The sequence below is a fragment of the Panthera pardus genome, unplaced genomic scaffold (assembly GCF_024362965.1).
Source record: "Panthera pardus isolate Hobbes unplaced genomic scaffold, ASM2436296v1 HiC_scaffold_2, whole genome shotgun sequence".
In the NCBI taxonomy this organism is placed as follows: Eukaryota; Metazoa; Chordata; class Mammalia; order Carnivora; family Felidae; genus Panthera; species Panthera pardus.
The window spans coordinates 424,110-436,912 of NW_026526765.1; the positions used below are offsets into that span (position 1 = coordinate 424,110).

Here is a 12,803-nt window from a genome sequence, read left to right on the forward strand (position 1 = left end):
CCATTCAGGTTATCCATTTCTCCTTGTGTGAATTTTGTTAGATTAGTACATTTCCAGGAACTGGTCTGATTAGATTATCAAATTTGTGGGTGTAGAGTTCTTCATAGTATTCCTTTATTATCCTTTTGATGTCCATGGGATCTGTCATTGTGACCCCTCTTTCACTTCTGACATTAGTAATTTGTCTCTCTTTTTTTTTTTCTTAATTAACCTGGTATTGAGGTTTTTCAATTTTATTGATCTCTTTGAAGAACTAACTTTTGGTTTTTGTTGATTTTTCTGTGTTGATTTCCTGTTTTCAGTATCACTGATTTCTGCTCTGATTTTTATTATTTCTTTTCTTCTGCTTTCTTTGGATTTAATTGGCTCTTTGTCTAATTTCCTAAGGTGGAAGGTTAGATTATTGATTTTAGATTTTACTATTTTTCTAATATATGCATTCAATGCTGTGAATTTCATTCTAAGTATTGCTTTCACTGCATCCCACAAATTTTGATAAGGTGTATTTTCATTTAATTCGAAATATTTTTAAATTTCTCTGGAGATTTCTTTTTTGACTCATGTCATACATTATTTAGGAGTTTGCTCTTTATTATGTTTTTTTAAATATTTATTTTTGAGAGAGAGGGAGAGATCGATTGCATGCAGGGGAGGGGCAGAGAGAGGGAAGACAGAGAATCCCAAGCAGGCTCCATGCTGTCAGTGCAGAGCCTGGCACAGAGCTCGAACTCATGAACTGTGAGATCATGACCTGAGCTGAAATCAAGAGTTGGACACTTAACTGACTGAGCTATCCAGGCGCCCCAGGAATTTACTCTTTAATCTCCCAAGTATTTAGGATTTTCCATTTTTCTTTCTGTTATCAATTACTGGTAGTCTGAGAGCAGATACTCTATGAATTCTCCTCTTTTAAATTTGTGAAGATTTGTTTTATGGCTCACAGTGTGATTTATCTAAGTTGAATAGAAGCTTGAGAAGAATGTGTAATTCTGCTATTGTTGGGTGACGTGGTCTATAGACGTCAGTATATCCAGTTGATTGATGGTACTGTTGACTTCAGCCGTGTCCTTACTGATTTTCTGCCTGCCAGGTCTGTCCATTTCTGATATAGGAGTGCTGGAGTCTCCGGCTGTGGTGGTGGACTCATCTATTTCTCCTTGCAGTTCTGTCAGTTTTGTCTCATGTATTTTGATGCTCTGTTGTTAGGTGTATACAGGTTAAGGGCTTTAAATTCCTCTTGTAGAATTGATCCCTTATCTTTATGTAATGCCCCTTGTATCCCTGTAACTTTCCTTGCTTTGAAGTCAGCTCCATCTGAAATTAATGTAGCTGTTCCTGCATTCTCTCTAGTAGCATCAGGATGATGTATTTGTCATTGTCATTGTCCCTTTACTTTTGATCCATATATGCCTTTATATTTAAAATGGGTTTCTTGTAGACAGCGTATAGTTGGATCTTGTTTTTTGATCCTTGTTGAATCTCTCTTAATCGGAACGTTTAGACCATTGATGTTTAAAGTGGTTATTGATACAGTTGGATTCATATCTACCATATTCATTCCTGTTTTCTCTGTTCCTGTTCTGCTTTGTTTCTTCCTTTTGTGCTTCTAAACAAGCATGTTACACCATTCTATTTTCTCTCCTTTGTTAGCATCTCAGTTATATTTTTGCTTTTTTAGTGGTTGCCCTAGAGTATGAAGTAGACCTTTACAGCTAGTCCAAGTCCTCTTTCAAGTAACACTGCACTGCTTCCCAGGCAGTGGAAATACCCCATACTAACAAAACATTCTTAACTCCACCCTCCTGTCCCTTGTATCGGTGCCATCATTGATTTCATTGATGAATAAGCTATAACTGCATGTAATACGTGGGCATCCATAATCAGATACTACATTGTTGCTGGTACTTCAGACTTTCATCTGTTAGATCAGTCCTCTTCCTTTCTTTTTTTTAATGCTTATTTATTTTTGAGAGAGAGAGAGGGAGAGAAAGATAGAGCGTGAGTTGGGGAGGGGCAGAGAGAAAAGGAGACACAGAATCTGAAACAGGCTCCAGGCTCTGAGCTGTCAGCACAGAGCCCAACATGGGGCTCAAACCCACGGACCATGAGATCATGACCTGAGCCAAAGTCGGGTGCTCAACCGACTGAACCACCCAGGTGCCCCAGTGCCCTTCCTTTCTATGTAGATCTGAGTTTCTGACCTGCATCATTCTTTTCTCTAAAGAACTTCTTCTAACATTTCTCACAAGGTAAGTCTACTGGCAACATATTGCAGTTTCTGTTTATCTGAGGAAGTCTTTATTTCTCCTCCACTTTTGAAGGATAATCTTGCAGGTTACCAAATTCTGGGGTGGTAGCTTTTTCTCTCAACAGTTGAAATGCTTCACTCTTTTGCTGCTTGTGTGGTGTCTGAGGAAAAGCCAGATGTAATTCCTATATTTCTTGCTCTATACATAAAGTGTTTTTCCCTTTGCCTTATTTCAGCCTTTTTTTACTTTTTCTTTTCTTTTTTTTTTTTCCAGTTTGAATATGATATTCCTTGATGTAAATTTTTGGTTGTTTACTCTGCCAGTGTTCTCTGAGCTTCCTGGATCTGTGGTTTGGTGTCTGACATTAATTCACAGAAATTTTCAGACTTTAATTATTTTCTCTGTTCCTTTTTTCTCTTCTCTTTCTGATGTTCTCAAGAAGCATGTGTTACACCTTTCGTGGTTTGTCCCTCATTTCTTGAGTATTCTCTTCTGGGTTTTTTCAATCTTTTTCTTTGTTTTTCAGTTTTGGAGGATTCTTTTGAGCTATCCTTGGGCTCAGACACTCTTCCCTTGGCTGTGTCCAGACTTCTGATGAGCCCATCAGAGGCTTCTTCATTTCTCTTCTTTGATCTCTAGTATGTCTTTTGATTCTTAGAGAATTTCCAGCTCTCTGCTTAAATTTCCCACATGTTCTTGTATATTGTCTGCTTTCTTCATTAGACCTCAGTATTATTACTTGTAGTTGTTTTAAAGCCTAGTCTGGTAATGTCAGCAATTCTGCTATATCAGTTCTAATGCTTACTCTTCTTTTTCAAGATTGTTTGACCATTTGGCATCCCTTGAGGTCCCAGATGCATTTTATGATGTATTTTTTCCATTGCTGCAAAAAACGTCACTGGGATTTTGATAGGGATTGCACTGGTTCTGTAGGTTGCTTTGGGGACTAGTGACATTTTAACAATGTTAAATCTTCCAGTCCATGAAGATGGGGTGTCTTTCCACTTATTTATGTCTTTAATTTTTTCCACCAATATTCTGTAGCTTACCTAGTCCTTGACCATCTAGAGACTGAACTGTTATGGCGTTTAGAGCTCAGAGGGTCTTATAGGTGACCCAGTGGAACCTTGTGATCCATAGGTGACGTGGAGACCCCCAAGGCAGAAGTGTGTCAGGTGTCCGGTTTCTGTGGGCAGACCAGAAAAAGAACCCAAGACCCCTTCCCTCTGCAGTGAGCTGGAAAACTCTCAGAAAATAGTGAACAGTATTGACTTCTTAAAGTATGATCAGGTATCACAGAGTCAGTGTTCATAGTAGGTGATTATTATCTTGAAGAGATTTCATAAGCTGCCTTGTTGGAAATGAATTCCCTTCACGTGTGTTCACCTTCACGTGCGGGGGGGTCACCATTGGTAGGGATGTCGTATCTAAAACACCTCATATTCAGTCAGTGTGGAGAGGTTTTCACTTAATGTAAAAATAGAAATTTCAAACACCATTCGCTTTAACTTTCTTGATCAAATGCATCACATCATGGATACGCTAGGAGGAGAACACACTAGGGGATTTCAGAACAGGAGCTTTCTGGAACTTTCATTCTTGAACAGACCCGACTGGGATGTTGGGATGGCATGGAGACATCACATGACCTTCTTTTCATCACCCAGTGTCCTGGGGAAGCCCTGTGCTGACTTCTGCAATAGAGGCACCCAGAACCATTTTCTTCAGTGCACCAGCTCCTCCCTGGAGACCTTGTGGCCCCGCTGATAGAGCACCCATCTTCCTTCACAGGGTCTGCGTGGGCTGGAGCATGATGCTGGCTTGAATGACAGCACTGAGTTTGCTTTTCCTTGCAGACCACGCCACTCTAGGGCCACGTGCGCTGATCCCTCGGCCAAGAAATGCTTGGTAATGGACGCAGATGATGAGGCGGTCCTGAACCTCATTGCTGAGTGCGAGTGGGACTTGAGCAACCCTCCTGGGAGCACAAGCTCCAGCCAGAGGGGGCGAGAGGCCAACCTCCCTAGTTCCCAAGGTAGGCTGCTACTCTAGCACAAAGGCCCAGTGGGCCAGCCTGTTCCGGGGTTCTGGTAATTACTGGCTTCCAGACACACAGTTGTGCTTTCTAGAAAACTCACCTTTAAGTACAGAATCTTCATGAAGGCTTTGTGAACTTGTAAATACCAGTAGTTTGGATTATAGACTTGTGACAGAAAATATCAGTATAATTGGGCGTATAGTTCTACGGCGTGGTTGTGGAAATTGTGTCCTTCCTCAGATCGACTTCAACTACACAGGAGACCCAAAAGGTCAAAGCAGACAGGAGGGTAAAGTGTCCTGTGGCTGGTGAGACTACTGTCCATCCGTACCATGAGTGGGTGTTCCCTTAGCTTAGGAGACACTGAGCGCTCAGGCTGCCAGGTTCAGAACTTTAGACCGGACGAGGATGTTGTGAAGTCTTTATAGCATGTGAGTTTCTTCAAGGGCTTTGCTCAGGGCCTCTGTTTTCCACCAGGGCTTGTGTCCGTGCTGTGGCTCTGCTTCTTCTCCTGTTAGGAGTTTCTGAGAGCTTTTCATGAAGACGGCAATAGGTTGAGGCATCAGTTGGGGCTGAAACCCCAGGACTCACCTGCTGGCGCGAGGACATCTGCCCATTGGGTGTCCTCGCCGGCTCCGCGTTGTCAGTCTTGTCAGTTCCGGCTCCTCAGGCAGCGCGCTGGTGTTCCGTATGGTTCTAACACGTGCTTTCCTGAGGACTCTGATGGGCAGGTTTTCAGGGCCACTTGTCTGCTGAGACACTTCTGTTCAAGCCTCTTCCCCTCCCATTTTTCGCTTCTTAGCGCCAGGTCATGAGAGCTCGTTCTCTGTGGCTTTTTTCGGACAAGCCCTTTCTCAGATGCAGGTACCGCAGACCTCTCCTGTTCTGTGGCTTGCCGTTTCTTTGCCTAACGTGCTCGGAAGAGCAGAAGTTCTCAGTGGAGTCTGCCTGTCGATTCTGTTTTTTATATGGTTTGTGCTTTTTGGTGTCCTGTAAAGAAATCTTTGTCCACCCCGTGCTTGTGAAGAAACCGTCTTCTCACTCAGTACCATGGCACCTCTGTTAGCTCAGCTGACTCGAGTCTCTTTCTAGATTCTGTGTGGTGTTCTGTTGGTCGTCGAGTCTTTGTACCGGTACCAGCTGTGCAGTAAGTGCTGAGGTCAGGCGTCTGCGGCACCTGCTGCTGTCACTGCGGGGCTGGCTGCTCAGTCACCTTTTTCTTATTTAATTGTGTACTCTGTAGCCATCATACACTGTCATAAGGTTAAAATGTCATTTCTAATGAAATAAAACTTCTAAAATGTTTTTTAATAAAATAGAATCCAGGCACCTGTTGAGTCCCCAGTCAGTACAGTACCCGTGTGGGGATTCCATAAAGAAAGGCCACGAGAAGAGGAAAAGCAGCTCTCGAGGGGATGGCTCGGAAGAGAGGCCTCAGAACCAGTACTGTGGGGAGCTCCCACCGCAGTGTGGGCTGCACACACACTTTGCCCCACACCCAGGTGAGCAGTGTCATGCGCCCTCTGTCAGCTCCTCAGCAGTGCATGTTTTCACCGTGTGCTGTCCCTGTGAAATCTCTCCTCCTGTCTTCGATATATTTGTGTGTTTGTGGAGCTCTCTAAGATGTCTTAGGAAAGAATCTCCTCCACTGAAACGTGTAGTGGACCCGTGTTGCAGAGTCTAGTCGCTAAGTACCTGGCCCTTCTATCTATACACACATACACATCTTCTGAATACAGGGGTCCAGGTTACGACTGTGGCTACATTTTAAAAATTACAATGAGGGGCACCTGGGCGACTCAGTCAGTTAAGCATCCACCTCTTGATTTCGGCTCAGGTCACTATCCCAGGGTCATGGGATCAAGCCCCACATCTGGCTCTGCACTGAGCATGGAGCCTACTTGGGATTCTCTCCCTCTTTCCCCCTCTGCCCTGCTTGCACTCTCGCTCTCTCAAAAAAAAAAAGAAAAAAAAAAAGAAGAAAAGAAGTAAATCGGGAGTGTCGTATGCATGTGTGTGGCAAAGTTGTCAGAAAACCTCCCAATATGAGCAAACCAGGCACGTTCCTGAGGCTTGTCTGTGGGGCCTTTCGAAGCCAGCAGGTTGTGCTGGTGACGTGCCTGGCTTGCCTGCGGCCGCTGCCGAACAAAACATGGCGGACCGGCTGCTTTTACCCCTGAGGCCTCGCGGTGGTGCCGTGGGGTGTGTGGTGCACGGGACCGCCACGTTGTCAGCGCTCCTTATTTTACCTCTATTCACAAAGACGCATGTGCTTGATGTTCAGACCTCTCACAGAGTGATCACAGAAAGCTGCCATGACAGAACCATGAAGGTTCATGTCTGCTTTGTCCAGATGCCCCCAGAGTTTGCAGTTACCACATTTGTTCGGTTGTGCCCCTCCCCTCCCCACCATGTATGTGTGTATGGTATGTGTGTGTGTGCATCTTTGTGTGGGCACACGTGCTTATGTATGTATGTAACGTAGGGACGTATACGCATATGTATGTGTGCACATAGGCTGTCGTCGGCCTTTCTGGAACCTTCTCGGGGAAGCGTATCCTGTCACTCTTAACCACTCTAGTGTGGTTTCCTAAGCGCAACGACACTCTCCTGGATAACGAGCATTAACTCTCCAGAATGGGACATGAACCTTACCACAGACCTGCCACCCAACCCATAGACTCTGTTCATGTTTCACTAAATGTTCCATTGATGTTTTGTTTTGTTTTTTTTCCGGTCCAGGATTTTGTCCAGGTGCACAGAGCATATCTAATGGTCACATCTCCTCAGACTCCTATGACCCAGAACAGTTTCTCAGTCTTTCCATCTTCTGTATCCTTGAGGCACTCAGACTTGACTTTACCCCCACTGTGACTTGCTCTGCTGATCCCTGGTGGCCAGACTCCACCGTGCGTTTTGGGAGAGTGGGCTCACGCAGAGGCGGTGGGCTGGGAGGGGAGAAGGAAGAGCACAGGTCACAGGTTGAGGTGAGGTGGCACGGCAGCACTTGGGCCGTGTCTGTCCCCGGGGCAGGGGTGGGGGGAGGTGGTGTGAGTGGCTGCTGTGTGTTTGGGTTGTAGAGGGTGCACGGGAGGGTCTGCCCCAGAGGGTATGGCAGACCAGTCCCAGCAAGAGGCAGCGGTCAGGCAGACTTGGGGAGGTTCAGCGATGGACGTGTTGCTCAGGGAGCAGAGTGCTGGTGACCTCTGACCCAGCAGCTGGATGACTGTTGTCTCCTCAGGTCGTGAGCACTTGAGGCACAGGTTCGCTAGGGAAGTCCTTGGCTTGGTGAGCCCGAGGAGCCTTGGAGCTGTCGATGCCACGCGAGAACACAGCAGCAAGAGCCCAGAGGAGAGGCCTGGGCTGGAGGGTGGCCTGGTGAGACGGGTGTGGCCGTGGGGCCTGAAGAGCCAGGCTGGCGTGCAGAGTCCAGAGTCCAGGCAGAGCTCGGTGCTGTGGTGCCTCGAGACAGCAGCAGGGAGGGGATGCAGGGAGAGCCTGCCCACGGAGCAAGGCCCTGTCTGCAGCGCACGGGGGCCTGAGGGGCCAGGGAGAGCCTTCGTCTCCTCCCGGTGCCGGGCAGTGCTTGGTGAAAGCCCGCTTCAGGGACGTGGCCCAGTGGCCGTCCCAGTGGCAGGGAGGGTCTCAGGGACTGACATGTTAACAAAGTCTGCTACAGGAGCAAATCGTTCAGTCCTCTGTAATTCCCAGACTCTAAGTTTTTACTCACTTCTTTTTCTCATACGTGATTTTGTCAGGAACATAGTAGTTGGTTGATTGATTTCTTAAAGTTATTAGCTCAGTTTTATCACTTTTGGGTGGATTTTCCATATTTGTGCGTGTGCACATACACACATATGCGTGCACACACACCTTTTTAAATTACGGTACTGGTCACTGAGGCCAGAGAACTTGGTCTGCTGAGGGCTCTCTTCCGCTCTCCTTTACAGATTCCACAGACATTGAGGAGTCCACCCTTTCTCAGAAGTCAAGTTTGTCAGCCCAAAAGGTATTGAATCCATTGCCAGCTCCTGAAAAGTACAGGAAGCGAAGAATGCCTGGTGGGAGATCTCAGGCACCTGCAGACCAGGAGTGTCTGCACTGCCCGGAGAGGCCCAGTGTGCCCTCGAGCCCTGAGGAGAGTCTGAGCAGGCAGAGTGGCTCGGAGGGCAGGAGTGAAAGGACCTTTCCTCACTCAGCGGTGTCGGAGCCCGAAGAGGAGAGGCCCCCCAGCGTGAGTGGCACCGGAGAGGTGAGTGGGAGAGGTGAGCAGGACCGGATGGAGAGGTGGGGGCTGCCAGGCCTGTGTGCCCCCTCTCCCTTCCCTGTGCTCACTGGCTCCCAGCTGGAGAAACTTCTACACGTGCTTCTCCCCAGCATTTGCTACCTGTTGATCTGGTGGAAATATACTCCCAGGCTTCCCACCACTTTCTGCCACGCTCCGTGCTTTGAGGCTGGAATGTGGGCACAGTTGAGGGGCAGTTGTGCTCTGCTTTTTGGCAAGGGAGCTTGTCTTAGAGGCAGAACCCATCATCTTGGCCAGGGAGCCACCAATGGCCCTGTTGTGAGGGTGTCCTGGACGTGCATCCTGTGGTTTTCCAAAGGACTTGGCCCTGGGTAGGGACTGAGGGTTCTGCCACCCTGCAAATGACCCAGAGCCACATGGGTGATGACTCTGTTGCCTTTGTCACTGGCTTTGTTGGAGATAGAGGCACAAAGTTGTGGGAACTGGGGCAGACGTTGGGCGGGCACGGGCTGTGGCAAGGGGGTCTGCCCTGTTGCTGGTCTGCCAGACAAACCCAGACAGTCGGGAGGGTGGGAGAGCGTCACAGTGGAGGGGGTCTGGGGCCAGGGGAGAGAGAGGGTGCAGCAGAGTTAGGGACAAGATGCTGCTTGGTTAGGGAAATGATCTGGCTTCCTGTGGTTGGTCCTGAGTTGCAAAGAGGGAAAAAAAATTAGGGGAGCTGTCACTTAACTGATCAAATTCTGGCTGCTGGGCTGACCGTTACAGGGGTCACAGTTTGGCCTCCTGGCTGGTTGCCATACATGAGGGGCTGGCTTCTGGGCCGGTCGCTGCAGGTCTTGGGTCAGAGTGTCAGGATGCGGCCACTGTTTGTTTATATGGCCAGTCTCTCACTGTCTGGACTGAGAGAAGGAAGAGAAATGAGGATTTGCTTGAGTGGGGAACAGGCCCGGGCCTTTCCTGCCCCCTGGAGGCCTGGCCTCGCTCACCAAGGATGGACAGCGCCAGGGGCGAAGCTTCACCCAGAGAGCTCATGCACTCACCGAGGGGCTGGGACCTCACGGTGATCAGCCTCTCGCAGAGGACACTGCCCTGTACTCCTCAGGTAGGAGACAGAAGCCTGAGTGAGTGCACTGGGGACATGGGCTCTGTCACCTGTGCCTGAGGACAGGTGTCCAGATAGTTTGATGGAGGATGGAAGTGTTGGTGCCAGACACTCACCAGGGCTATATGCTCTTACCCTTAGCTTTTTGGGGTGAGCAGCCAGGCCTTGGCATTTTCACGCTGCCCCTCCCCCAGTGTGACCTTGGTCAGTGCGGTGCTCGCTCACCAGGCCCTGTCCCTGGTGGACCTGGGGTGGGCGGTGGTGGCAGGACCTGAGCCCAGCCCATGTCCCGGCTCTTCCTGGACACCTGAGACCAGCCCGTGTCTTGGCTCTGGCCGTCAGCCCAGAGACAGATGCAGGCTTCTATTCCCTCCCTCCCCAAACCCCCAGACGCTTGGAAAGTGGGCAGGAGGGCAGAACCATCTCCCTTTCTTTGGTAATTCTTTAAAATTGGTGAAGCAATTTCTAAAGAGGAAAGGAGAGCTGTTGATGTGATTGCTGACACGGCACTGATGTGGCCAGGCCCTGGGTGGAGTCTTGGTGGTTTTGCCTGGCCGTCTTCTGCCCACATCGTCCTGGCCTGACCTTCGTCTGGTCTGGCATGTGGCCTCATGCATTTGGGGGACCGTTCAGGCCGAGACTGACTCTAAAGGGTCTGCAGCCTCCAGGAGTCCCTGTGCACTGGTTCAGGAGGGCCCAGGACAGGCCATTGTGGGACTGGGGTTCCCACAGCCTTAGAGCTTAAATTACGATGTGGGTCTCATGACTGACACACTTGGTGTGACACCTGCTAGCACGTCCTTTAGCTGTTCCTCCCGGTATGAGGATGCCACACGTCCGGGGGCAGGAAAGGGATCCCTATGTGCCACCCCTGTAGCGTTGTGATGTTTGGACAGCCCTATCGTGCACACCTCAGCAGGACAAGGGCATCAGCATGAGGCATGCTGGCGTCAGAGGCTTTGCTTCACACAGTAACCACTGATTTTGGCATCTCAGCATCATGGCTTTGTCTCCGTGGCAGGTGTCTCCTGCCAAACTGTACTCAGCTCCGCCTCCCGGGAAGAAGGCTGGCCTGGAAGTGGTGCTCCTGGAGGCGCTCCTCGACCTGGTGGACAGGTACTGGGGCGGCTGCAAGTCCCTGCACGGCAACGAGGTGTTCCGCGGTGAGTCAGGAGGACGGTCCACTCAGACCCGTACTTGGGCCGCCCTCCGGGCAGCATTCTGTTTGCAGGTGCTATTCGCCTGCTGGGTTCTGAGCCCTGCACCTTGCTGGACCCTCCCCATTGGCCGTCACCGTCCCTGCCGCACTGCATGGAGCATCCTGACGCCCTCTTGAAGTGGCTCGGGGCTTCCATGAGGTGTGAGGCACGAGGGGTGTCGTGTAGGACTGTGGCTGTTGGTTTTCCTACTGGTACTCTGCATCGTCACCTGGTTCTGTTGGAGGTGCTGTTCACATGTTGGGTTCTCGTTGCTCTGGTTTATGTGAAGGTTTGGAGAGATCACAAAGCTGTGCCGTCTCCTTCCGGCCCTCCAAACGTGTGCTCTTTTGTGCAGGGCCCTGGATTTGCTGAGCTTTCACTGAGGATGAGGCCCGGGAGGGTGGTCACTTCCCAGGGAGGACTTGGCTTTGCTTCTGCTTGTGCCTGGGTGCAGGAGCACACGGGGCGCCCTTCATCCAGGGAGTGAGACGCCACACCCTGGGGTGGTTACTGTGTCTTTCTCCCGCAGCCCAGTGTGTGGCCTTCAGGGTCTCAGTTGGGGCAGGAGCTCGCTCGTCCTTCCTGCAGACCCTGGACCCTGCCCGGAACTGAGCTGTGTGCTCGGTATCATGGCCCTGGAGCTTCTAGAATCAGGACTGCCCAGGATGCTGGAGCCCCTGGATCCTGATCCTGTAAATCTTACCCACTTGCTCCCAGGCTAGGAGCAGGAGCAGGCAGTGCCATGGAAGAGAGCGTGGCAGGCCACTGGGACGTCCAGGCACACTGTCCAGTCGTGGCCTTCTCTTCAGGGGCACCTTTGCTTTAGAATAAAACTCTTCCTGTGTCCCCGCCTCCCATCCCACCTGTGAGTGGATGGGTGTGCAGACACCTGAGGGAGGTGGTGTCGCTGGCGTCCGTGTCCTTTTGCCAGTTGAGAGTTTGTGTTACTCCAGATGTGCTGGACACGTTTTGTTTATTCTTCGTGTTTTCAACGTAACTGCCACAATATCATTTGATTTTTACTCCTAGCTCAGGCAAGACAGATTTTGTCATCGATGCAAGAGTTTACAGCAGCTCAGGACATCTCAGCAGCCGTGAGTGAAGAAATTAGCTTCCTTACTCTGGAAAAGAGATCTTTGCAAAAGCTCCTTGCTGAACAGCAGCAGCAGTACAGCATGAGGATGAGCGAGGTGGCGTCGGAACTCAGCAACACGCGGAAGGAGATGGTGAGCCATGCCCTTGGCGGCGTCTCTGTTCATTCACCCCTCTGTTCGTGGGGTGGAGGCCTTGTTTGGGGATGCATTTCCCCTTGGCTGTTGTCAGGCCACAGGGGCAGGGGTCCCCTCCCCCGCCAGCCTCCCCACCCCCCAACTCCCTGCATGGTTCCCGAGCCCTACACAGCAGGGCTTTGTGGATGACAGCATCCTGTCCTAGCCTCAATGTCCTAGCCCTGCCTGTCCTGCACAAGAGAGCACACATGGAGCTGGGCTTGAGGTGGAGTTTTTGTGGCTCTGGTGCTCCCTGGCTCGGGCTCCCTGACCACTGGGACCACTGGCGAGAGAGGCTCCAGTTAGCTGGGTGAGCCCGGGGTCCCTGCTGCTGTCCTGCCTGCATCAGTCAGCACAGGCCCACGACGTGCTTGCTTTTGGACCGGATGGACTTTGTCCACCAGGTGGCACCCAAGGGCAGGTAGAGCCAGTACAGCTTCCACCCCAGCACCCGAGCCCAAGACTCCTGGCTGGGCAGGGCTGCCCCCACCCTTCCTAACCTCACCGTGTAAGACCGTGACACACAAATGCCTATGTTAAAAAAGAAGAAAGATCTCAACAACTTTACACCTCAGGGAACTAGAAAAAGAAAAACAAACTAAACCCAAAGTTAGCAACAGAAAAAAAGAAAGAAATTGTAAACATCAGAGCAGAAATAAATCAAATAGAGAATTCGAAAAATAATGGGGAAAAAATACCAG

The 12,803-nt window shown here is 50.1% G+C and overlaps 1 protein-coding gene across 4 annotated transcripts in view; it reads left to right on the plus strand.

Annotated features, from left to right (window-relative positions):
- CEP72 (centrosomal protein 72) overlaps positions 1 to 12,803 on the plus strand; it is a 36,887-nt gene that overhangs the window by 13,393 nt on the left and 10,691 nt on the right. For all 4 annotated transcript variants that reach the window (XR_008423646.1, XM_019438307.2, XM_053906837.1 and 1 more), the window contains exons 5-9: positions 4,106 to 4,284; positions 5,607 to 5,789; positions 8,238 to 8,539; positions 10,657 to 10,798; positions 11,864 to 12,060. Coding sequence is in view for 3 of the 4 variants with exons in the window: in XM_019438307.2 (XP_019293852.2) it covers positions 4,106 to 4,284; positions 5,607 to 5,789; positions 8,238 to 8,539; positions 10,657 to 10,798; positions 11,864 to 12,060 (1,003 nt within the window). In the remaining variant the exon portion in view is untranslated. The remainder of the gene's footprint in view (positions 1 to 4,105; positions 4,285 to 5,606; positions 5,790 to 8,237; positions 8,540 to 10,656; positions 10,799 to 11,863; positions 12,061 to 12,803) is intronic.